General features: G+C 41.1%; 1 protein-coding gene across 1 annotated transcript; it reads left to right on the forward strand.

Moving 5' to 3' along the window:
* fasn (fatty acid synthase) lies at positions 1–26315 on the forward strand. The gene is made up of 42 exons (XM_076034854.1): positions 1–761; positions 2251–2386; positions 5071–5223; positions 5460–5633; positions 6569–6769; positions 6893–7015; positions 9316–9431; positions 9564–9698; positions 10127–10592; positions 10996–11183; positions 11372–11561; positions 12006–12100; positions 12420–12554; positions 12733–12936; positions 13212–13327; positions 13477–13652; positions 13764–13955; positions 14105–14185; positions 14463–14648; positions 14805–14984; positions 15076–15279; positions 15459–15775; positions 15869–16270; positions 16396–16560; positions 16698–16813; positions 17007–17161; positions 17731–17934; positions 18264–18414; positions 18495–18673; positions 18810–18929; positions 19151–19273; positions 19927–20150; positions 20529–20727; positions 21086–21237; positions 21447–21538; positions 21631–22025; positions 22178–22369; positions 22476–22703; positions 23269–23480; positions 23571–23669; positions 23976–24227; positions 24389–26315. Exons 2-42 carry the CDS (start codon positions 2260–2262, stop codon positions 24500–24502), a joined length of 7533 nt encoding a protein of 2510 aa, XP_075890969.1. The 5' UTR covers positions 1–761; positions 2251–2259; the 3' UTR covers positions 24503–26315.
* The last annotated feature ends 269 nt before the right edge of the window (positions 26316–26584 follow it).

A 26584-nucleotide genomic window follows, 5' to 3' on the forward strand; every position in this document is an offset into this window, starting at 1 on the left:
AGGAGGTCGGCAGGTCTAAAATATCCATTGGTTCGAAGAGAACAAGAGATAAGAGAACAAGTCATGCGATGGCATGCGGTTCACGCACCAACATCTCTGTCGCAGCTTATCAAGTGAAAGACACTGCATCAGTACTTGCAACAGTGACATAGCTAGCGGTGTAGCGGCATAGTGGGACGAAACAATGGAAGTGAAAAAAGCATAACGCGTTCAAAGACAGCAAATGATATCAACAAATGTTTGTTCGCGGCATGCAAGGAAACCCACAACTGTGTTGGTTTTATTTTAGGGAGTTGTGACGTATGGGCTTTCTGTCTTAGCGCCGGCGTTGTGTGCTGGGCGGAGGAAAAGGTAGGTAGGTAGAGGAGAATTTTTTGAACTCCAATAACCCGGTCGCAACACTTTTTTCCTCTCCCATAGCGGGGCGTTCAGCGAAGCTCTCAATGGCCGGGTAGCTGAGCCCTGCCTCTTCCCTCATTGGACTGTGAGACCATCCCAAGCTGTCAGCCCATGTGGCGTGGCTCGGCATAAAAACACATTTAAATTCATCAGAAGAAAGAAGACTACGAAAGGCACGAAGGCCAATGGTTACCTTATAGACAAGCGAGACGGCGGAAGCGGACCCTTTTCTTTAACAGCAGCGTTGGGAGCATCATCTCCGAGAAAGTCGTGGGAACATATATTGTCAAGAAACACTTGGACGCCTTTTTATTCGAGCAAGTTTGTTGTTTCCAGGAACCAAGCCGGTCCGTGAATCACAAGTAAGTTAATAAGCATGACTGCGGTATTAAGTAGGTGACGTTGTTACTGTTGTGGAACATCCGAATTAAAAGAAAAGAAAATACATATGTAGAGCTATATGAAAATTGTGTTTGCTGTTTGTGTTTTCTAAAATGCCAAATCTGCGTAGGATAATGAGATTTATTTATTTATTTATTTTTAAATATATATATATATGTATAATTTTTTTCCCCTTGATTGTTATTAAAGGCTAAAATCAACTAGTTTTAGTCGTAGTGTGGTTACCGGTATTTGAAAAAAAATAAAATAAATATATATATATAATCTTTTGGAACTATAGTGAAAGATTGAAAGCATGGCTGTACAGGCTCATAGTTAATTTTGTATTTCACAACGTATAAAACAAGGAAATTTGATTTAAATTATGCCATCATAATACCAAACAAGTACGTTAACACTTACATGTCGTGCTATTGTGCAGATCTACTGCACATGACAATTACTGTCTGCAAGCTATAATTTCCTCTTTCATTTTTTTCTAGTACATTTTCACTACACGAACACACATTTAGCAAAATATAAAGTACACATAACAAGGACAGATTATCTGGAAAAAAAAACAACCCAAAAAACAACATTTATATGAAGATGCTTGGTTTACTTTTTTGTTCATGTAGCAAACTGTTCAGAATAGATTCTTCCTGTTAAGATTCTTTATGAGCTAATTCCTACATTAGTTCTTGCACAAGAGCAACAAATTTAACGCTAACTGCATGTGTATGCATGTTCCATCACTTCTTTACAAGCACATGAATGTGTTTCACATCAGGCCTCATGCTAGAGAGACAGCCAGCCTAGCATTCTGTCCAGTCACGGCCAGTTGAATTAGAGGCCTAAGGGAGATTGCAGCCTTGGCACTCAAGAGCAGATTTAAAGGAAAAAAACAAAACAACGAGGAATCCTTTCATAGGAGGACAACATACAATGTACACTATACTGAACGTGCAGTGAAACTTAACAGTTAAATAGTACATTGCTGATAGATAGATAGATAGATAGATAGATAGATAGATAGATAGATAGTAACTGGCATGTGAGGATCTGATTTATGTGCCTTTACTTGTCTTTTAGATTATTTGGCCACTTCTTTTTTTAACCTTCCAAAGCCAATACTTTCATTTACATAGTGCGTTAAAACTCTCTGCTTTAATGAAGAGAATGTTACCTCTTTCATCTGTCCAATTAGTGATAGTCTATGTCAGTCAAAACACTTGATTCTTTTATTATTTAAGTGTCCATTGAACATGAACACACCTCTAAACACACACAGCAAAACATGGTGTCTACAACCAACCACGATAAAAGTGCAAGTTTAGCATTTAATGTAGTACCGTGGTAAATTTAAAAGTGGGGATTGTCTGATGCTTATTTGTATTAACACCTACTCACACTACAATTTTGTATTTTTAATGCATGCAAGCACTAATTGGCCCTTACGTTTTCCCACAGAAATTCAGCATGGAGGAGATAGTAATAGCAGGGATTTCAGGCCGTTTGCCAGAATCAAATAACCTTGAAGAATTCTGGGAAAACCTGATAAATGGAGTAGACATGGTGACAGAGGATGACAGAAGATGGAAACCAGGTAAGAGAGTCCCAATACTTGATGCTAATTGTCCATAGGTCAGAAGTCCAATTTTGGGCTGCTTAAAGGTATTCCTTCTGAGGCGGTTGTGAAGTTATATCCAGTGCCATATATTTGGTCGTGTTCTCATCTGTTACCAGCCACAGAAAGTCGGTACATGTGTGCTGGGATGGGCGATGTTTTGAAAAGCTCTTTCACACGTAACTGTCCTTCGGGGGCCAGTTGGGGGAACTAGAACTCCCCCTACAGTCATTTAACGAGCCATATAGTGTTAAGCATCTCTGTGCTGAAAACCTTTCAGATTATTATTACCAAAGCTTGAGGTCTAGTTTTGCAATACCCACATTTAGTACACATTTTAAAAAAAGGGAAGCAAAGTAAGATATTTTAATGTATATCTTCTCAGTGTGTCTTGCTGAATAGAAAGGTTTTGCAAAATGGCTCATTCAGTTTTGGTGATTGGGCTTTGAGGGCACATTTTTACAGTTTGTTACTTGGAGGCCCAGTGCTTGTTGAGCAGCAGATGCACTTTTCATTGTCTGCATGTCTGCCTGGGAAACTGATGTGAGGCAGCGAGGCAGCTGAGAGCTTTTCCTCCACTCTTCGTGTTGTGCAACAATCTGTTCTAATCAGCTGATGAGCAGATTAGTCTCAGCCGGTACAGAACTATAAACAGTTTTGATCTATTTATTTTCCCTTCTTACACAAAGGAAAACTGCAAATGTTTATTTTTTAGCCAACGCTATTTTACAACTAGCAGTTTAATACTAGTTTGCATTGGTATTGCTGAACCAATTGCTGGTCATTCTCGTGGTGGTGTTCTACCATGAGCATCACCATGCAGAAGAGAGGAGAAAAGTTAATGTTGATATTCTGGCCTGATTATTGGATATTATTTTACACTGCGTGAGTGAGACTGACAAAGTGTGATATAGTATATGAAAAATTCAATCACAGGCCAACATTTACTCTCTTTTTCATCCCTGTCAAAATCAGGAGTGTGATTTTGCGTAACCGTAGACATTTTCCTCATGCAAAAAATGCACATGTAAATTAATCTGTGTTCAAGTGGGTCAAAGTAATTTCACCCAAATAATGAATGTTACATTGTTGGAAAAAGTAACCCTTTTATTTTTGAGATTGAGGTCAATTTTTCCGAATTGTTGCACTGCAAACAAATGCATCAACTAATCACAATGGCTGTACTGTACAGACATATGGTCCATCTCCCACAGCAACAGCTTCAGCAGCAGTGACTCACAAGCTCTTCGTCTTTGTCTTATCTCATTTTTGTTACTTAGCTTTGCTGGTTGGGTTAGTTGCTGACGTCTTTCAAATGACAAAGACATTTTTAGAAGTGTTTCAAACTGTCCCACTCACAAAGGAGGAGCTGGAATAAAACCTTTGGACTTCCTGTCGCGCCCAGTGTTTTCAGTATTGTCAACCGTTTTCACCGAGTTTATACGGTTGACAAGCAACTTGGAGTCTGTGTATTTACTTACCCGTCTCTAGTAGCCCTTCCTAGGTGTCAGTCCTTAACTTAACCCATCCCAAATATTTGTTGTTTATTAAACCAATCTTGAGAAAATAGTTCCTGTCAGTGCATGTACACCATTCTGAATTTGCTCAAGACTCAGAATGGTCTTTATTCGGGGAGGCTGAAGTTACTTACACAGTAATAACCAAATTAATTTCCCTCAGTTTTGTAGCGTTTGAGTGTCTGATTTATATCATGTAGAGACAATGAAAGTTGGCAGTTCTACTTGACGGAGGACTGCATGGCAAACACTGATTAAAGCCACATGAGTCAATGTTTTTAGTAATGTGATTGTTTTGCTGTTCTCTTGGTTTATACAAGCAAAAGGTTAAAAGGTCAGTCAATTGATACTACTCTGCTTTTACTGCTAGTGTGCCTCATTGTTTCTGTAGTATATTTGGAGATTCTATATTCTGATAGATACAATGATGGACTCTCGCTTCCATGCGTGCAACATGTATATGGCATAAATATTTGCATAAAAAGGATTTTAGACAATTATTACAGACAAATATGTCTTTATTATGAATTGAATTGTTTGCCAGTGCGGTATGAAATTGTCAGAGGGTTCCGTTTATCTAGGCTGAGTCTTGAGGTACGCATTATTCATCACATTCTGTTGACCTACATAGAAGTAAATCCTTCTCATGCCTGTTAGCACACACACAAAAGTGTTTTACAAACTTCCTTGCAAAAAAGTAAGCAGTTAATAACCAATACGTTGGACAAAATGTTTAACTGATAACATTTTTATTATTTTATTTATTTTTGGTCTGTTGAGTTGCATGCATGCGCTTTCACTCTCTCTTGCTCATGCTTAATTTACTTAAATACTTAGCTAAGTTTAAGCTACTAAATGTGGATTCTCCTGGTGGTGGCAACCGCCCTGGAAGAAAAGATGCTTTTATTGTGTGATTTCTTCCTTTAAAAATAATCAGTTTCATGGGGTACTATGTTACACCCATTAATTAAATAATGTTTTTTTCATCTGGGACTCATAGAAAGTAGCTGCATATCAATAATGATCTAAAATTGCTTGATTTCTAAAAAAAAAAACAAGCATCTTTACACTTGTTTTAAATCTCTCACCGAAATGCTCACTCAGTTTTAGCTTCCCCCTGAAGCTGGTGTTTTTTTCTTCTTCTAGGTCTTTATGGTCTTCCAAAGAGGAATGGTAAACTGAAGGATATCAGTCACTTTGATGCCTCCTTCTTTGGAGTTCACCCCAAGCAGGCCAACACCATGGATCCCCAGCTCCGTCTCATTCTGGAAGTTGCCTATGAGGCTATTGTTGATGGAGGTAAAAAATAAAATAAAATAAAAAAAGAATACAAAAGCAAAGCAAATATAGCACTTCTTGGGGAGGTGTGATTTCATAAGTCAATGTTGGTAAAACATTATAAAAAAAGAAAATTATAAGAAGTAAGCAGTAAGCAATCTTAAATGTTTAAAGGGGGAAAAGGCTGTCTTAACACAAGAAAAGCCAGTTAAACAAATACAGACTAAAAGCCTTCATAACTTTTTCTTTAATTTTAGGTCTGAATCCAACTGCAATGCGTGGCAGTAAAACAGGCGTCTACATTGGTGTGAGTGGTTCAGAGGCTGCTGAGGCATTTAGCAGAGACCCTGAGGAGCTGCTTGGCTACAGCATGACTGGCTGCCAGCATGCGATGTTGGCAAACAGACTCTCCTACTTCTTCGACTTTACAGGTATGCACACACTTTTATAGTTACATCCTATTCCATAAAACAATACAGAATGATAAATAGTGTAATGCGCTGTTTGTATGTAAAAATAAATATGGTCTGCTCAAAAAGTAAGATTTCCTCCATCAGAAGATAATGTTCAAGTGATTTCAGGTGATTTTTTTCATCAGCACTTGTTTCCTAAGTCTGTTTTCTGAAACTGTTACCACACTTGTTTGCTTGGGCACAAAAGCTCTGCTTGCACACAACAACAATTCTTAACAGGAATCCATCACTAGCAATTGCAAACCTTCCTTTCTCTTGAACATTATAAATGATGTTAATCACATGACAGCATATTTTGTTTCAGTATATAGTCTTTGCTATTGTTTGGTTGTTGAGGCTTTTAAAAGCACTTAAAGTGTTGGTAATGAAGGCAGCCTTCAGCAGTTTCTTCAGTTCTTATTCAGAATATTCCTGCGGGTAGGACGCGTGGCACAGACAATAACCATGTGCCAATTCAAGTCTTTAAGATGTCCAAATCTGAAATCTGCAGGTTGGACAGTATAACAAAAAACTGTGATTTGCCATCAGGATATGCTTATATCCCCTGTGATATCTGTTGGGAAATACTCAAAGCAAAATAAATCCTCACATTTGTTCTCGAGCTGATGGACTTTTGTCAGCTGCGGATGTAGTGAAGTGTTTGCATCCATAAAGGGTCTAACTAAAAGGCACAGTTTCAAACCCAGTCAACTCCTTTGATCAGTCCATTGGGTCAGTTTTAGTGCAAATACTATAAAATGAAATTCTTAAAACTGTTATACATGTGATACATTTACATGTGCAAACATATTCTGTGTTTACCTTCTGATTCTGTTTGTTCTACATATTCTCTATGTCCCTAGATTCTCCCCCCCCACCCTGAACTTGTTGCTTGTCTTTTCCTGCCTCTGCAGGCCCCAGTACTTCCATCGATACAGCCTGTTCCTCCAGTTTATTGGCCTTAGAAAATGCATTCCACGCCATTCGCCATGGCCACTGTGACGCAGCTCTGGTGGGTGGAGTCAACCTGATTCTCAAACCCAATACTTCCGTACAGTTCATGAAGCTGGGCATGCTGAGTCCAGAGGGGACCTGCAAATCCTTTGACTCATCGGGTAAAGTTCTAAACGTAGATTAAAAGCTTAATTTGAAAAACATCAACCAATAAAGTTGTTTTAGAGACAGATAATGTATGAAAACCCTGCTCTTTGTTTAAATGTGTATGCTTCTCTTGCCAGGAAATGGATACTGCCGTTCAGAGGCCGCAGTGGTGGCACTGCTCACCAAGCGTTCATTTGCCAAAAGGGTGTATGCCACTGTAATCAACGCTGGAAACAACACAGATGGTTTCAAAGAGCAGGGTGAGCTGCTTCGTCTTGTCGAGGAGACTGGGTCACCTCATTCATTAGAAAAATGTATGTAAATGTACAAAGGTCCACATCACCAGAAACCTCTAAGTGGGAGAAATGTGACAACATGGCAGCCTGTTTGTGGCATTTGGCTAAATTCTATATGCTAATGTTTACAAATTCAGTTGTTCTTACATTCATTTTGTTCATAATGGAATGAAGATTTTGTAAAGGTTTTGAAAGTATCATCAACGTCTTCACTGCTTGAACTCAGTAACAGTGTACCGTCAGTCCACAGGTTGTACGTCTCCTTTGGCTTTTTCACTATTTTACTTTTTGACAAAAATGTTTTCAGCAAGCTTGCTGCGATTTTGAGTTTTAAAAAAGGTCATCATGGCTCACCCTTGGTCAGTGATGTGCGCCAACTGACTCTTCACAAATAATTTTGGTGCAGGTTTGAGGAGTGACATTTGTCTTAAAGCAGTATTCTGGTGACCCATATTGCACAGGGATGTTTAACTAAGTGCCAAAACCAGTTAACGTTACAACAGTGGTATTTAAAGTAGTAGTTTACAAGCGTTCAGGAAGTTTGTCCTCCTGTCACAGCTCAGCTTTGGCAGTAGCCTCCGTGTCGGTCCTCTTTAAGGTTGTGAAAGCACCATGACTCACTAAAAATCACACAGATTGGGGCTTAACTTGCAAGAGTTCAGACTTCACTGGTGTGACTGTTTCACAAGCTTAAGAGGAATTTGGAATGCCATTGCGAAAGATCCCTTGTGTGTGTCGTATGTTTTTTTTTTCCATGGTTGGTCTAGATTTTAGTATTGACATATGATATATACATAATTTACCATATAGCAGCAGTTCAGAATATACAGTACTACATATACAGAACTTCTGACTGACACAGCAGTTCTGATGCAGCTAATGAGTGCAAAGCGTGTGAGGTTAGCAAGTACAGGAATGAAATGCCATCTCAGGTAGCCCTCCAACAAAATGGGCTCTTTATGATGCCTTTTCAGTGGAAAAACATGCCGGACAGAAGCATGAAGGCTGCCTTTCATGCAGCCCCGCTTGCTTTTTCTGAGAGATGCCCATTGTTCGCTGCCGTTCCCAACTTGCTCGCAGGGTCACAATTCTCTCACATTTTGTTCAATTGATGACCAAACGTTTTGACTTTAAGCCCTGTCCTTATTTTCAACAGCCACAACATTACAGACGCACAGAGTGTTTGTAGACAATTAAATTACATATCTTTAAGACGCCTGAGGAAAACAACATTGATACATTGTTTTAATTCTTTGTTACAGTTCCTAAATATTTTCTCTGTCTTGATTTCATTCCATTAAGGTCACCAGAAACAGTGTCTTTAGTGTATGTATTTTCACAGTAAATTACAGTTGTTAGAAGTGGACCAATGGCAAACTTTTTTTTTGTTGCACATTAACAGAAGATTCATTTAGTTTTTACATAGTCCTCATCTGAGCCAATTCTTGGTATTTTAATCGATATTTTCTACAACTTCATTACGTTTTCTTGCATTCATATCTGCGCCCATTCATTCATAATTTCCCCCAACCCTCTCATTTCTCTCTTTTCTCTCTTTCAATTTTGTATTCATGACTTTCTCTCAACCCACCCACCAAAGAAGATTGACATCCAAGTCAGCCGAAGCATGTCTCTGAGGTTCCTGCCTCCTTAAAGGCAGATTTTCTCTTGCAACAGTTGCTAAGGTCTTTTTAAGGGGTGAAATGTTGAATTTGCAAATCAGAACAGTCTTAACTGAATGAATGTGTGATCTCTACCTTCTCTATAAATTGTGTAAAAATAGCTTGAACATTTTTTTTTAAATTGCATTCCTTGAAACCAGTGGACAGCATTTATATACATGTGCATGTATGTGTATATAAATGTGTGGGCATATTATAATGCCCTCAAAACCCATCATTGTTTTTTTCTTTCCAGAGTTTAATGTAAGTTAGAAAATCGTGTTGTTTTTTTTTTTTTTTCAACCCCTTTCCTGATTTACGGTGCGTTAATTAAATTTCATCTCAAAATTTTAACAAATTTTTTCTCAATTTTAATCTAGTGGACTGAAATCTTTAAAATATACATTTTTTTTTTTTAAAACATTTTTGATTTTGTTGATTTTACATGAAGGAATTAAAATCAAAGGATTCACAATCCAATTCTGAAATCTTCATAAAATATTTGATTTGATGAACAGGACCAATTATTAGTTGAATTAGTATAATTCAATATACTGTGAAGCATACTGACAATGTTTTACTTGCTTTTTCTTCATTGCGCAGGTGTAACGTTTCCTTCTGGTGATATGCAGCAGAGGTTGGTGCGCTCTCTTTACCAAGAGGCCAACGTATCTCCAGAAGAGGTGGAATATGTTGAAGCCCATGGCACTGGGACAAAGGTCTGTGCATATGAAACATGAATGTTTCAGTGATCAATGATAAACACATTATGAAAAGCTACACATGATGGAATCTTATAATGAATCTTATAATAAAAGGTACTGAATACGTCATATTGTCTTTCTCTGCAGGTTGGTGACCCACAGGAAGTCAATGGCATTGTTGGCGTGTTTTGTCAAACGAAGCGAGAACCTTTACTGATTGGCTCCACCAAGTCGAACATGGGTCACCCTGAACCGGCTTCTGGTTTGGCTGCGCTGGCAAAGGTAAAAAGAAAACGCCTTATGCTCTGTTTTTGAAGTTTGCAATATCATATTTATTGGTGTGGGTGACAACATGGAGCAACTCGGCAAGGATACATTTGAATTTAATAAAAGGATACAATGAAGTTGAGTGGCCTCTTTCAGGATTTAGTATCTAAAAAAAACAAAACTTTTTGCCCTCTGTAAACGCTGTAAACGAAATACTTGTTTCCACCAACATTATTCAATCTACATATTAAACTCACAAAATAATGACAAACTCTTGTCATGCAGAAGTTTGTCAGTCAGCATTCAAGGTGGGAGTTGCATTAATTTAATATGAAACATTTAAACAGATATGTTTTCAGGATTAACTACCTTGGATTACTATTTCTAAATTATTTGTTAATGTTGTCTTTTGATTGGTGGATTATCTCATTTTTGCCTTGCAGGTCCTGCTTTCTTTGGAAAGAGGAGTTTGGGCACCCAACCTTCACTTCAATGATCCCAACCCTGACATTCCAGCCCTCACCGACGGCCGCGTTCAAGTTGTTGATCGACCAATTCCCATTAAAGGTGGCATCGTGGGCATCAACTCCTTCGGATTCGGAGGATCAAATGTTCACGTGATCCTTCGCCCGGCCACGAAAGAAGCGGATGCCCCCCCTGCCACTCCCGCTCCTACTCCCAGGGTGCTCCAGGCCTGTGGCCGCACAGAGGCCGCTGTGAACGCGCTGCTTGAAAAGGGCCAGGAACATGCCAACGATGAAAGTTTCCTGTGTTTGTTGAATGATGTGTCTGCAATCCCTCCAGCCAGCATGCCTTACAGAGGGTACACTCTGATTGGCTCTCAGAGTCAGAGCAAAGAGGTGCAGCAGGTGCCATCCAGTGCCAGGCCGCTCTGGTACATCTGTTCAGGTGAGACATCAAAAAAGTCAATAAATTAAAGATTATAGACTTATAGATTGAGAGTTATCTAGTTGCTATTTATTTATGCTGGTGAAATGTCTTTCATTTTGGTAGGGATGTTCTCTGTTAATGACAAACAATTCATACAGTATTTAACAGTCAAATTTACTGAACAAAAAACATAGTTTTACCAATTAGAATTTACAATGATCTCTATTTCACATGATGTTCTTAGTTTAAGCAATAGAATAAGGACATGTAGAAATCCTGGAACAATTATCTTGAAAAGCAACAGAAAATAACACCAAATCCACAGGCACCTTTTTTTTTTTTTTTTACTTTAGTTGTTATTCTTTAAGATGAAATGGGTCTTGTGAGGTTAAGGTGTTTTGGTCTATGACTTGTGTCATAGGTATGGGAACGCAGTGGGCTGGAATGGGCTGCAGTTTGATGCAGATTCCAGACTTCAGAGAGTCCATCCTGCGCTCAGATGAAGCTCTGAAGGACACTGGCCTGGTTGTGTCTCGCATGCTCATGGAAGCAGATGACTCGACTTTTGAGGACACCGTCAACTCCTTTGTTGGCCTTGCTGCCATACAGGTGTGCATTGAATTTAAGAATACTCAACCACAGGAAGGGCACCTACATCAATTGCATTGCATTTTAATTAGAAGTTTATTTAATTTGAACATGATTTGTTTACCCCGAACATGATTTGTTTACCCCGTGACCCGGAGTCTAAGTTCAAATCATCAAAGTAAAACAGTTGGCCCCGGGTTTTGTTTCAGATCGCGCAGATCGACATGCTTGCCAAGCTCGGTCTGAAACCTGATGGCATCATCGGACACTCAGTGGGGGAGCTTGCGTGTGGCTATGCTGATGGCTCCCTCAGCCTAAAGGAGGCTGTTCTTGCTGCTTACTGGAGAGGGCGCTGTATTAAAGAGGCCAGTCTTCCTCCAGGAGGCATGGCTGCTGTTGGTAAGTGAGAGTTTTTTGTTCAAAATTTAAGATCTATTATTTTGCTTAAATATCATAAACGTTACTTACTGAAATATTTTTTTCCCAACCTTGCATGTCTTTCACATTGTGGTGCACTTTTAGCAATTTGTTGTGGCACTGTTGTGTAATTTGACTTCAAGTGATTATTTTCCTGTGCTTAATGTGTTTCTGAAACCCTAAAGGAGAGTTTCCCAGTGCTGATAAAACTGCCTAAAAATAATTTAAAAAAAATCTGTGATTGTTTTGTTTCATTCCGAACCTTTATTTACATGTAATTTAATTTAATAAAATGAATATAACATTTCAACTACACAAACCAGAAACAGAAATGTAGTAATAGTGTGGTAAAATTTTGTAGTTATGTCATTTTTTTCAGTTAAGATATATGTTCACACATTTTGAGCAAATGTTTTGTGTGTCCAGGATTGACGTGGGCAGAGTGTCTGGAAAGGTGTCCCCAGGGTGTGGTGCCAGCCTGCCACAATGCTGAAGACACTGTCACCATCTCTGGTCCTCAGGTCAAACATTCTGTCAAACCTTTCAGAGCACTTGTGACAAAGACAGAGTTAACATAATCTGAAAACAATTATCCTGATTTTTTTTTTTGTTAAATCTGCTGACAGGTGATAATCTTAGTTTTGGGGGTTTACAAATTCTCCAACATAAGATAAAAATTTATTTAGGAAACACATTGTATATGAATTTACAATGATTTTCTTTTTTTTTTTAATTTGGTTTAATGTGTCTTTTTTTATTATACATAATGGTTAGATTTTACTAAGGAAACTTCTCTTTTTGTTGTAGTATTTACATGTGTTTGTTGTGTGTGTTAATTAGGAGGCAATCGCGAAATTTGTGTCTGAGCTGAAAGAAGAGGGAATTTTCGCGAAGGAAGTTCGCAGTGCTGGTGTCGCCTTCCACTCCTACTACATGGCCTCCATTGCTCCGACACTGCTGACGGCTCTCAAAGAGGTATGGCGTCCTGTCGTAGTTTAGCTGTAGCTGAAGCTCTTTTAGCGCCAGCAAACACAGTCCTATTGCTTTGTGTGACAAAAGCTTTTTTCCTGCCCATTTTTAATACCCCGAATAATAGTTTATTGGTTTTCCCTGTACTTCAAGATTGCTAAATGGAATGAAATGTACTTTTTAGGTAATTAAGGAGCCACGGCTGCGTTCGTCTCGCTGGATAAGCACCAGCATCCCTCAGCCTGAGTGGGAATCTCCACTGGCCATGTACAGTTCTGCAGACTACCATGTGAACAACCTGGTGAGCCCTGTGTTGTTCCACGAGGGCCTCTGCATGGTGCCAGAAAATGCTGTGGTGGTGGAGATTGCTCCTCATGCTCTCCTGCAGGTATACATAGCTTTTGTTTACTTATGTGTTTCAAAAATCCCAAAATGAAGAGAGAATTTTCTCTCCTACATAGTCCGTCTGTCTAATTATCAAATTATTATTTGAAATGGAGTGTTTAACTTCTTTTTTGAATCTTTTGGTCTTTTGTCTTTTATTTGTTCTTGCAATACACATTTGATCATGCATGATAACAGTTACTTAAATAATCAATGTCATTCAAATGATAGAAATAAATGCTTAAAATGCTATATTTTGAATACCTGTTGTCTTTGCAGGCCATCCTCAAGCGCAGCTTGAAGCACACATGCGCCATCCTTCCTTTGATGAAGAGAGGTCACTCTAACAACCTTGAATTCTTCCTTTCAAACATTGGGAAAATGTACATGAATGGGTGAGTTTTGCCTTACTTTGTAGGTTATTAAGCGCTGAGGTGCTTTTGAGTAGCTTGACACAGACACAGACACACAACACAAGTGTGGTGGTCGTGTCACTTTTGTTTGTTCACAGTTTCATTTTTTTATTTTTTATTTATCTTTTCAGAATCACCATGGATTGTAACAGACTTTGTCCACCAGTCAAATACCCTGTGCCAGTTGGTACCCCTTTGATTTCACCCTTGGTAGAGTGGGACCATTCCCAGAACTGGGATGTTCCCAAAGTCGAGGATTTTCCTTCCAGCTCTGGAGGATCCAGTTCCGCCACCGTCTACAACATCGGTGAGGAACTGACACGGAAAAACGCTGTTCTTCGCAACATATAAGGAAAAATGAACTTTTTGGATCAGGTCAATTGATGGCCTTCATGGGTTTTTTTCTAATCAACAATAGACATTGGCCCAGAGTCTGCAGACCATTATCTGATTGGACACTGCATCGATGGCCGAGTCCTCTACCCTGCAACGGGCTACTTGGTAATAGCGTGGCGCACTTTGGCGAGGAATCTGGGTGTTGTCATGGAAACCACACCAGTGACTTTTGAAGATGTCACCATTCACAGGGCCACCATCTTGCCCAAAAAAGGTGAGAGCAGTGCAAAAACAGTGGAGGGGTGAGAGGGCGGAACATAATTGACACAAGGATTTGAGGAAATGATTCCTGCTTGACCTCCTTATATTGTTCATAATGCGCATGCCCTTCTTCTGTCTTCCTCTGTTTGTTTCACCTGTCAGGCTCTGTGCAGTTGGAGGTCCGTCTCATGCCAGCAACCAACAAGTTTGAGGTTTCAGAGAATGGAAACCTGACTGTCAGTGGTAAGAACTTGACCGACTTGATGAGTCACCTGATTTTCATTCTCTCCAGACAATGAATACATGAATGAGTTATGCCAGAACCAACATTTGTTTGAGTTTGGCAAACAGTCTAATGCAGTGCATGTTCTTTTAGTGCATGTTCTAATCCACTTGGTGTTCTGCTTGTTACTTGTAAGCATCTGCTGTATGCGTCTCTCCGCTGCCACTGCAGCTCATACCTGCATCGTTTCCTTCACATCCGTGAAGCATAACACACTCCCATGTCCTCCATTTTTAGGTAAGGTCAGCATTCTGGAGGATGCAGTTATGGATTCATCCCAAACCAAATTAAGCGAACAAGCTGCTGGCGACGTCAGCGACACCAAGATGAAGCTAACAACGCTGGATATCTACAAAGAGCTCCGCCTGCGGGGCTACGACTACGGGAAGACTTTCCAAGGCATCTTAGAAACCAACAATTTAGGTAACAGAGTTATGACTGAAATATGATATTACTACCATTACTACCAGTATTTTTTTTAATAACAACTGCAACTTGCAGCACTTTTCTTTCTGTGCGCTAGTCTTGGTTTTCACAAAATGGATTTTCTCATTGAAAATGTGTTCTTCTTGTTTTAAGGAGACCAAGGCAAACTGCAATGGACAGGAAACTGGATTACGTTTTTGGACACCATGCTGCAGATGGTTGTGGTTGGGTTGTCAGGCCGTAGCCTGCGTTTGCCAACTAGGATCCGCTCCGTTAGTGTTGATCCACTTATGCACGCGGGGAAAGTTTGCAAGTACACTGATGATAAACAAGGTTTGTTTGATTATTTGTTTTACTGTCAGTATTCCGTCAGACTTGGTTAGAATAGTACTTAATGTACATCATGTCTCTCTGATCCCTGCAGCCATCGATGTCCATGTTAACCGCTGCCTTGATAACATTGTTGCTGGTGGAGTCCAGATCTGTGGCCTGCACGCCACCGTGGCCCCACGCCGACTGCAGCAGCAGAGTCCTCCAGTTCTCGAGGAGTTTGTGTTTGTTCCCCATGTGGAGACAAAGTGCCTCACAGCCAATGGGAAGCTTGCTGAAAAATGGAAGCTTTGCAAAGGTACATCAAAAATGGCCTCTGTTGTTCTTGCTGTGTTAGCATTGATATTTCAACAGCATTATATCCAATGCACTGGTTTTAGTATCTGAATGCCTTTTTTTGTTTTAATCTGTTTTGTTCTAAGCATGTTTAGATAACAGCTGCCTCTCATGGAAAATAATTTATCTTTTTCTATTTAGGTTTAATCTGCAAACTTAAACAAAAGTTAGCCCCCCACGGCGTTACGCTGTCCATCCCGGGGCTGGAAGGGGAATCAGAGAGCCCTCTTCACACCCCTGAGCTGGCCGAACCCGGCCTGGTGCGGCTGCTGACCCTGCTCTGTGACCTGGAGGTGAACGGCAACTTGCAGTCAAAGCTGCAGCAGGTGGTGGAGAAGGAGAGGGAGTGTCTGCTGCAGGACAACCTACTTCAGGGCCTGCTGGAAAGTGCAGCTCTGAGACACTGTCTGGATACCACCATTGAAAACGTGCTGCACGGGAAAATCAAAGTCTTGGAGGTAAGGCTGCGAGTTGGAGACAAATTACGCCTGACTCAGAGTCACTTACATTTCTCAGTACGTGATGTAGTCCACACCTTTGATCACCGCTAGGCTTTGTCCAACGACGGCCAGTTCTTTCCTCGCGTGGTGCCTCTCCTCAACATTCAGCCGACGCTGAAGCTGGATTTCACCGCCACCGCCACTCACCTGGATCTTTTGGACGTCCATCAAGCAGCCCTTGAAGACCTGGCTGTCGGTTCGGCTCAGTGGGACCCCCTGTCGGGCCCGACCCCTGCAGGCCTAGAAGGAGCAGCGGATCTGGTGTTGTGTAACCATGCCAGTGGACCGCTGAGCACAGACCCTGAAGTATTGATGGCAAACCTGGCGTCTGGTGCGAAGAAAGGGGGCTTCGTTCTCTTGCACACCCTGCTCAAGGGGGAAACCTTAGGAGAAACAATTTCCTTCCTCTCCAGCACCACAAGCAACAACAGCCAGACTGGGCTGCTCACACAGGTCAGAATCCACAGTGTCGTTAGTAGTGTGAAAGACATTTTGTCTTTGTAGTTAAGTGTGCAGGTCTACTATGGCACTGGTATTTGTCACGTGATGTTTTGCATGCATTGTCTCCTCCTTTCTAGGACGAATGGGAGACGGTGTTCTCCAAGGTTTTCCTCAGCCCAGTGGTCGTCAGGAAGTCTTTCTATGGTTCAGCTCTGTTTCTGTGTCGGCGTACATCTGAGGTTAAACAGCCCACTTTCCTGCCGGTGGACGCCGCGGACTACAAGTGGGTGGAGACTCTGAAGGTGAGTTTTACATCATTGTGACGTTGTAGACTGGTGTAGACACCAGTGTAATTTATCATAACGTCTCTGTCGGAATTAACAGGCTTGAAAGACTTGACAGTCACACCTGTGCTTTTTTATGTTGATCTGTGCTTCAGGTGAAGCTGATGGAGTCCACAGACAGCCCACTGTGGTTGACTGCCTCTCAGCCTCACTGTGGCATTGTAGGAATGGTCAACTGTCTACGGCAGGAACCAGGTGGCAACCGAATACGGTACGATTTATTGCACTTCTACGAAACCAGAACATTGGATTCAGCAAAATATAATAAGAAACACGAGGACACGTAAAATATGTCAAAAATGTATTTGTTGTATGTGCAAAAACTACAACATTGCTCCTCTGTGCTGCTACAGATTTGAACACGAGGCTGATTGTATTTTTCTGTTTTTTTCCCCCTCAACCAGTTGTGCATTTGTATCGAATCTAAATGAGTCTGCAATAACACCGAAGCTTCAGCCTGGCCAGGAGGTCATGCAGTCGGTGCTGGAGAAGGATCTGGTTATGAATGTGTACAGAGACGGACACTGGGGCGCCTTCAGGCATCAACTTGTTACTGCGGGTAACATATTTCTTATTATTACACAATAGCATGATTTTTTTTTCTGTGTTCTATTGTATTCTATTATTATATGTATTATACAATATGTGTACTATTATGTTCTATTATCTGTTTGTTGTTGGGACAGTGTGAGTGTCTCAGAAATTGTAAGAACTCTGTATGGAAAAGTTTCTAAATCATGCAGTGGTGCAAGTCCACCCTTGCATCAGTGCCCTATGTGACAACACAAAGAGCACTGAAGCTTCCCTGATACCTCAGATTGTTGTGTAAAACCTGCAGCCTGGTGTTCTGTCTGCCCTCTCAGAACTCTGAGACATAACATGCGTGTAATGTCTGTAAGGGTTTTTGAATGATTAATCCAAAAAGGCCACTCGGTCTGGAAAGAAAAATAAATCATTTAAAGTTGGGGAAAGGATTAAAATGGGATTAAGATGATGAAGAGGTGTCTGCCTCCCAGTGGTCCTGTGTTGCATGGCTTTCAACTAGAAAGACTTCTCACTTGAATTCCTTTCAGTTTGTTGATCATTCTTATACTTCTACTTACATTGACATGTGTTTTTTGGCTTCAGACCTAAATGAGGAGACGACAGAACATGCTTACGTCAATGTGTTGACCCGAGGTGACCTGTCTTCTCTCCGCTGGATTTCATCGCCACTTGGAAAGAATGTGCCCAAGAACTCAAAAGTTCTACGCTGTCGCATCTACTACAGTTCACTTAACTTCAGAGATATAATGCTGGCCACTGGTAAACTGCCACCAGATGCAATTCCAGGTATGGGAAACTGTAAAAGTGTTTGTTAGGACGGTGAAATGATTTGCCGCTTAGAACTTGAATAACTACGTTATCGTAGAAAGTTGTTTAAGGGATATATGTCATTAGTATTTAGGGTTATTACCACAGAGGAATATCATTTGAGCCATTTTTGTTACTTGTGACACACACTGCATGCACAGGAACAAACCCTACACAGGAAGTGATGCAGCGCTTTCTTTGCACTGCTGGTGCAAATCTTTGAATTACGTTCAAAGTTGGATTGTGTGGTGTGTATTCACCAAAAATATTACAATTGTAGCTTGACTCTGCTGTTTATCTCTCACCAGGTGACGTAGCTCTGCAGCAGTGTTTGCTGGGGATGGAGTTCTCTGGTCGGGACCAGGAAGGTAAACGGGTGATGGGACTTGTAGCCGCTAAAGGCTTAGCCACAAGTGTAGACGCTGACAAGCGATTCGTCTGGGACGTCCCTGCTAACTGGTGAGTGTCAAATCTCCAAGGTGATGTGAGGGGTGGAGGAGGTGAGCGTGATTATTAAAAGCTGTTATGTCTCTGTTTAGGACGCTGGAACAGGCCGCCTCAGTCCCAGTGGTCTATGCCACGGCGTACTACTCTCTGGTGGTTCGAGGCAGGCTGCAGCCTGGAGACACCGTTCTCATACACTCTGGGTCAGGAGGGGTCGGCCAGGCTGCCATCGCCATAGCACTGAACATGAGATGCAAAGTCTTCACCACAGTTGGTTAGTACTTATCACACAGTTGTTTTTACAGCATAATGTTTGTGTTTTTTTTTTTATCTTTATTACAGCTTCTAACAGTAACGGTGCACCAAGATAAGCTTTATATAATGGTACCTGCTCTGTCTGACATGTAAAGGTTCGGCTGAAAAGAGGAACTACTTGATGAAGGTTTTCCCCCAGCTGTTAGCTGAGTCCTTTGCCAACTCGAGAGACACCTCCTTTGAACAGCATATCTTACTCCAAACACAGGGCAAAGGTCAGACACCTTGTCCGTGCAAATGTGTTTTATATTAGTAATGTAATTGTTACTTTTTAAACATCTAGTAAACTTTACTCTAAAACTATGAAGATAATGGTAAAATTTACATTACTGTAATTTGTTTTTCCACAAGCTTTAATTAACATTTTTAAACCTGAAACTATCACAGAATTGCTGTATTTTTTCATATTTCACAGTGTAAAATGCATTTGTTTCAGGTGTGGATGTGGTCCTCAACTCTCTGGCTGAGGAGAAGCTGCAGGCCAGTATTCGCTGCCTTGCCAGACATGGGCGATTCTTGGAAATCGGCAAATACGACCTTTCCAACAACTCTCCACTTGGTCAGTGAGAAACCCTGTTCTCAATAATTTGACAGTCTTTGTGATTAAACTATTGTGTAATAATAAAAATAGTATTAATAAAAATAATGAATGATGAGTATTGATGTGCTCCGAGGGCCACACAAACCCACAGAGTACAGAATATTTACAACACCTGACTGTTTCAAGTGGAGGAATCTGACATACCCAAACCTTCAGGCGGGAACTTTATGCAGAATGTTAAGAGAAGTTCTAGAATCACAGCCACTCTCTGCCCCTAAAATTGTAAAGTGCTATTTAAGCCAGTTATGGTTTGATTCTACACCCTGTGTAAGGAACATTGTTTTCTACATGCATAGCTTTGAAATCGTTTGGCTTATGAGCGACTTAAACGGTCGCCATTATTGCAAATTAAGGTATTTTGTCAAAGGTTTTCTAAATGTCAGGACTACTTGAACAAGCAGTAGTAAAAGAAAGTAAATATATATTATTATTTCCAGTAATTAAAAAAAATATAAGAGATATGCCACAAAACATGTTTGGTACAGTTTATTAGTTGCTATCCTGAAGTTTAGATAGATACTGTAGATGGACAGATAGATAGATGGACTTAATTGATCTCAAGGGTTTGCACCTTCCTTTAATAGAGCTTTGCTGTTATGATGTCTCCATAGGCATGGCTGTGTTCCTGAAAAATGTTTCATTCCATGGAATCCTCTTGGATGCTCTCTTTGAGGAGGGCAACCAGGAATGGTCCGACGTCTACCGACTGCTGAAGAAAGGCATTGAGGAAGGTGTAGTGAAGCCTCTGAAGACCACTGTGTTTAAAAGGGACCAAGTGGAAGAAGCATTCAGATACATGGCCCAGGGCAAGCACATTGGCAAGGTCCTTCTGCAGGTCAGTGCCATTGCAAGGCAAATAATGTTGTAAATAAGATAAGATGATCCTTTATTTGTCCCACAGTGGGGAAATTTCCAATGTTACCAGTGTTGCTTTAACTTTTAACAGGTGTCGCCCTTCAGTGGCTTATTTACTGAGTCAAATTGTCTTTACACGGACCTGAAGTTTTTATGCAAATCTATCAGTACTGGTGTATGCGTGCTTGGCTAAGTGCCTCTTAAAAGCATCAGGATTTTGGATTGTCCACCACTGCATGAATAGTACACGTGTTGATGAGTGTATAGGCTTCAAATGAGCTATTTGAATTGAAGGTTTTTTTTCTGTTTGCCATGATTTATTAGGAAGAAAAATAACCAAACCGTGACTTTTTCACAGGTGTGTCCCGAGGAGCAGGGCGGAGCAATGTCTGCTGCCCCCGCCTCTTTCCCAGCGATCTGCCGCACCTCCTGCAGTGCCACTCACTCCTACATCATCACCGGAGGACTGGGCGGCTTTGGTTTGGAGCTCGCTCAGTGGCTGACCGAGAGAGGCGCCCGCAAGCTGGTGTTGACCTCAAGATCAGGCATTAGAAACGGTAAAAGCAAAGTGACCGAATACTTCCGAAATTGCTCATCATTGAGATGAATTAAAAAGCAGCGAGATTAGAAACCATGGCCCAATCCAAAGTGTCTTCTGAGGAACGTACTGTTCCTGTTGTGAGGCTCATTAGGCTATTTACCTCGCTGAAGGTCCCACTGACTGCAGAAACAAGAGGAAAAAGACACACAACCCCTCCTCCTTTTGTCACAGCACTGCAGGCAGAGAAAGAGAGAGAGACACCATGCTGCAAAAATGACAAATAATTCACATTTTCTATAACTAGCCTCCCTTTACAAAGTCCACTTATAAATACCATCAATTATTGTGACACCCATGACTTTTCAACTTGCCAGGTTACCAGCTGAAGCGAGTGCGTGAGTGGCAGAGTCGGGATGTGGAGGTGCTGGTGTCCAAGACTGACGTGAGCACACTGGAGGGAGCAAAGCAACTCATCAAAGAGGCCTGTGCCCTCGGCCCAGTGGGCGGAGTCTTCCATCTAGCCATGGTAACTGTCTGGACGTTGTCATTGTGTTTTTTATAGTTAAAGTCCCTACATTGCAACACTTCCAGAGAGTGTAATTGGAGGTAGGATTTATACGGAGGTACAAATGTACATAGACACAGAAAAAGTTTAGTTTTTAGTCTTAAACCAGTCATTGAGGTTATGAATTGCTCCTTAATTTACTTTTTGCTTGTTGTCTTTGTCATTTTCAGGTGTTGAAAGACGGAATGTTTGAAAATATGACTCCTCAGCTCTTCCTTGAAGTCAACAGGCCAAAAAATGATGGCATTATTCATTTGGACAAGTAAGAAAAAAACGCTCACACTTCTGTTGAAGTATAAGAACTTTATTTAGACTCTTTTTCGAGGCGTCATCTTGCTTCTGCTCGCCACCTAGGGCGACGAGAGACTTGTGTCCAGACCTCCGTCACTTTGTGGCCTTCTCGTCGGTCAGCTGTGGCCGTGGCAACGCCGGCCAAAGCAACTACGCTTATGCCAACTCCGCCATGGAGCGCGTTTGTGAGAAGCGGCGCTACGATGGTCTTCCTGGACTGGCGGTCCAGTGGGGGGCCATCGGGGACGTGGGCGTGGTCCTGGAGACCATGGGTGACAACGACACGGTGGTCGGTGGGACCCTGCCGCAGCGCATCCTGTCCTGTCTCAACGTCTTGGACCTCTTCCTGTGCCAGCAGCAGCCAGTCATGTCGAGCTTCGTGCTGGCAGAGAAGACGGTGGTCAAGAGCGACTCGGGGAGCCAGAAGAACCTGGTGGATGCTGTGGCTCACATCCTGGGTGAGGGCCAAGTCAGGGGAAAAAAAACCAAAAAACCGTCCCAGCCAGCAAAACTGGAACAGTTCATCACTTTTAGCAAGCCGGCTCTTAGATTTTGTCCGTGTGTTCTAGCGATATGTGCTCAACTCCTTCACTGTGTCCTTGGCTCTCAGGTGTGCGGGACATCAACAGCCTGAATTTCGATGCGTCGCTGGCTGACTTGGGCTTGGACTCCTTGATGGGTGTGGAAATCCGCCAGATTCTGGAGCGCGACTATGACGTTGTCATGAGCATGCGGGACATTCGCCAGCTCACCATTAACAAACTGCAGGAGGTCACCAACAACAACTCAAAGGGACCCAATGGTATTGTTAATACACATGAAGTAGTTGGGCAATAAAAAAAGTGCTGCAGGAAGTGTGGATTGAAACACTCGATGAACGTGGTGTGTATGTGTGTCCAACCTTCCAGAGTTGAACAGCGCAACAACAAAGAGAGACGCTGTTTATCCTTTGGCCAATTCTGATCCAACCCAAATGTTGGTCAGCCCCGACGGCCCCACAGTGGTACCACTCAACAGTGTTCAGAGCCAGAAGAGGCCCCTGTTCCTGGTTCATCCAATCGAGGGCTCTGTGACGTCCCTCAAGACGGTGGCTTCCAGCCTCAACATGCCGTGCTACGGCCTGCAGTGCACAAAAGGTATGAAGTGGCCCCTCTTGAAGCAAAGAAAGCAGACCATGCCGATTCTGTTGTTATGTGTCTGTGGGAAACGATTCAAATAGGAGTAGAGCATTTGAAGCCCATGTAATGTTGTCACACTTAAAGTGAAACACAAAACCTAGTTATCACAATTTTAAAAAGCTCTTCCACCCTAAAAAGATTACAAATTTTTTAACACTGATGGCAAAAGGTATTTCAAAATACGGCCGTTTAGCTGTTAAACCAACGGGTGGTGCCATTGCTATTGTGTTGACGGACATGACATCACAGATTTGGTGGCTGAACTTGTCAACCCAGCGATCTTAACTGGAAATAACTAAAGATTGACCTTGCAAGGCAAGAAAATCTCAGCAAAATACTATTTTTTTTTAACCTGCAACTTTGGGGTAATAACTCCAAGTTCAATAATAAATGTTAAAAAAAAAAAAAAATTGGTAAATGATTGCCTTTCCAAGTCCTCAGCTGAGACTGGCCAGTAGAAACATCTCTCATCAGGGCCATTTGTATCCTGATCATGTGCTTCAACCACCTCTTTCCCCCCCAGCTGCTCCTCTGGACAGCATTCAGTCCTTGGCATCCTACTATGTGAAGTGCATCAGAGAGCTGCAGCCAGATGGCCCCTACCGCATTGCCGGCTACTCCTTTGGCGCCTGTGTGGCATTTGAAATGTGCTCTCAGCTCCAGAGTCATAATCAGGCAGTGGAGCAGCTGGTTCTGCTTGATGGCTCACACTCATTTGTATCCGCATACACACAGGTTAGTGACGAGAGCCGACGCACACACAAACTAACTCTCTGTCACTTGGAACTTTCCGCCTTAACTCGCTGGATGCCTTTTTTTTCCCAGTCTTACAGGGCTAAACTGACTCCAGGCAAAGAGTCTGAGGCGGAGACAGAGGCCCTCTGCGCCTTTATCCAACAGTTTACTGGCACCGAGTACAACAAGGTACTTCACACCCCTGACCAATACCGCTTTCAGCTGCGGTGGCTTGGAATTTGGTGGCAGCTGCCAGGTCCAACTCGAAATTGCAGCAAAAGCATTTCTTTACTGAGTAAATCCACATACAGAGGTCCAAGAGCAGAGATTCATATGCACCAAAGAAAGTGTTTTTCCTTTTTTAATCTTAATCTGATCATTTGAGTAGTTTTACTGAGATCTTTGAAAGGTAAATGCAGTTGTCTGCATGGTAGGACGAGTGCATTTCGTTGTGTTCTCTCCTCTTCCATCATGACTGTGTTTCTTGTCCCGCAGCTCTTGGAGACTCTTCTCCCTCTCTCAGACCTGACAGCCCGTGTCAACAGTGCCGTGGACCTCATCATGTCCACCGACTCGTCCATCAACCGAGACTCGCTGCACTTTGCAGCCAGCACCTTTTACTACAAGCTGAAGGCCGCTGATGGCTATGCGCCGACGACAAAATACCAGGGCGATGTGCTGCTACTTCGTGCTAAATTAAGCAGCAACTATGAGCAAAATCTGGGAGATGACTACAAGCTCAACGAGGTACTGCACAATGTGCTTGATGCTGTTACTGTTAAATGAACTAGGGATGCACTGCTGTCAGTGTTGTCGTCTCGACTAAGCATAAAATACTAACAAATACTGTGATAGTGCTGTCCTCTTGTGAAAGTAGGTCTCTGACTGACTGCTGTGTTTCCTTTCAGGTATGTGATGGTAAGATAACAGTCCATATCATTGAGGGAGACCATCGCACTTTTCTGGAAGGAAAGGGACAGGAGTCCATCACCGGCATCGTACACAAGTCACTGACTGAGTAACATGTAACAACAAGCTTCAAAAACACAACTGAAAAAAATGATGACAAAAATATACTGGGAATTCTTGAAAAGTCAAATAAAGGATCAAATATATATCAGTTTGGAACTGGAACCAGTGTAGCAGCAATATAACTAATTGGAGGGATTCAATGGCTAATATTGTACACCTTTTACAGTTTGTTATTTTTTGTGTTTTTCCTCATTGTTTTAGAATCAGTTGTTCAAAAAAAAAGCTTAATTCCTTACAACAGCATAATCATCATTCCTCTTTGTCAGTGAGCGTTTGTGTTGTAAAAACTGCCCCATTGTTCAACATGGCGTGGTTTGGAAAATGTGGCTAACTGGCTATCAGCAGTTCAAGGCAAACTGCTAACCTACTGGAACCTACACTTATGTTAACATTCAAGAGGAAACAAAATGGTTCTTCTGCACTTTTTTCACTATGTCCTGTGAAACTGGATGTATTGTTATCCCCCGAACCCTCATATGCTGTAGTTAAAAACTACTGTTAGGTATGTTATCCTTATGAAATTGCTGGTACCTGTAAGGCACAATTGATGCAACGAAATCAAACACTGCATACCTTAAAAAGGTATGTCGAGGGTCAGGCGAAAGGCTGGATAGAGTGACGGTACAAGAGCAACATTATTTGATTCCAAAGTACGACATAGAGAGAAAATAAACCACAGGAAATTAAAATATCAATCTTTTTAATGTAAAACTGAGTAAGCAAAAAATGTTTTATAGCTACATTCATTGGCCAATCTTACCCAAGGTAAAAATAACAAAAAATAAAAAAAATCAAATGTTGGCAATATTTGCATTAGCTTGATTAAATTAAAATAATTGAACAAAATATAGACTTTTTTAAAATGAGTCTAATACCATTGCAGACTGGTGCTGTACACCAATCTGACTAATATTAAAATTGAAGAGATAATAAATATCTCACAGGAAGGTCAAGCCTTGTTAAAAATAAATATATAATAATATTAATAATGATAATAATACACTTTTATAGTTATTGGTATTAATACATATGGAAATTTGTTGGGAAAAAACTGCATTATTGATATTGCCTAAAAATTAACATAGTTCCTCTTGTTAAAAGTGTTATCTTGTATTGGAGCCGGGAAGAGTTTTTGTAATTTTGTTGTTTTTTGTTTTCTATTCACTTTGAACATAGGTATTTGATAGTCAGTGTTCTTAACCAGCTGCAAAATAGTTCAGCAATTAACTGCATTTATGTTTCATTTGTTTTTTTACTTTGTCTTTTTGATGTCATGGCCCATAATAATGTATAAACCCTATTCTTTGTCTTATTTAAAAAAAAAAAATCATTCAGTTCCAAAACTCAAGGCCACACTTGCACAAAAAGTAGAATTGTATAAATGCTTGGTTGAAACACAGACTTGCTGATGTCTTTTGTTTTGGTTTTATTTTTGTTTTTTGTTTTCTGTGGGATGTTTCATTTGTGTGATTAATAATGTGTGACGGGCCTTAACCTGATTCGTAAAGAAAAGAGGTGGTTTCGGAGGTTTACAGCAACTCGCTCTCCTGTATTATAGCCTCTGTCATCGGCTCTTTGGAAAATAACTGTACAATCGTAGACCTGTCTCTAACTCCCTTTACTGTGACTAGTTTAACAGAGCTTTCCCACTGCAGCTTGACCTCTGAGACCTTGAATATGTTTATGACGAGAGAACGCAGTGTTAGCAAAAATTGTTATGAAAGCATGAAAGGAGAAGAGATCTGTATGTTTTTCTAAATTGTAATATTTTAGGAATGAAAAATAAAGCCACATAGTTAATTAGATTTGACTATTGTGTAATTTTGTGGAAATAAATGTAAGATTTAGTTGGGCATTAAGTGCATCCTCAAAAGAAGCCTCAAAAAAATTGAGAAAACATTTCATTTGGAAGAAGATTCAATTCTTTGTTTTTGGTCTTTGATGTTAGAGCTCCCAGTAGTTCGGTGGAGTTTTGATTAGTTTTTTAGGTTTTGTTTTTTACAAGATTGTTTACAAGATTTCACAAGTAAGAGACATTTCCCGACATCATCTCATTCTAGACAAAGTCGACA

This window comes from Nelusetta ayraudi, unplaced genomic scaffold (genome assembly GCF_046127955.1).
Source record: "Nelusetta ayraudi isolate G7.1 ecotype Tasmania unplaced genomic scaffold, CSIRO-AGI_Nayr_v1 ptg000042l, whole genome shotgun sequence".
NCBI classification, from domain to species: domain Eukaryota; kingdom Metazoa; phylum Chordata; class Actinopteri; order Tetraodontiformes; family Monacanthidae; genus Nelusetta; species Nelusetta ayraudi.

What these genes read in the sequence shown, in the direction of transcription:
- fasn (XM_076034854.1), top strand. Translation starts at nt 2,260, where the DNA reads ATGGAGGAGATAGTAATAGCAGGGATTTCAGGCCGTTTGCCAGAATCA. An exon ending in CGGCCTGCAGTGCACAAAAG is followed by an intron (nt 22,704 to 23,268) that starts GTATGAAGTGGC and finishes TTTCCCCCCCAG; the next exon opens with CTGCTCCTCTGGACAGCATT. An exon ending in TTGTATCCGCATACACACAG is followed by an intron (nt 23,481 to 23,570) that starts GTTAGTGACGAG and finishes TTTTTTTCCCAG; the next exon opens with TCTTACAGGGCTAAACTGAC.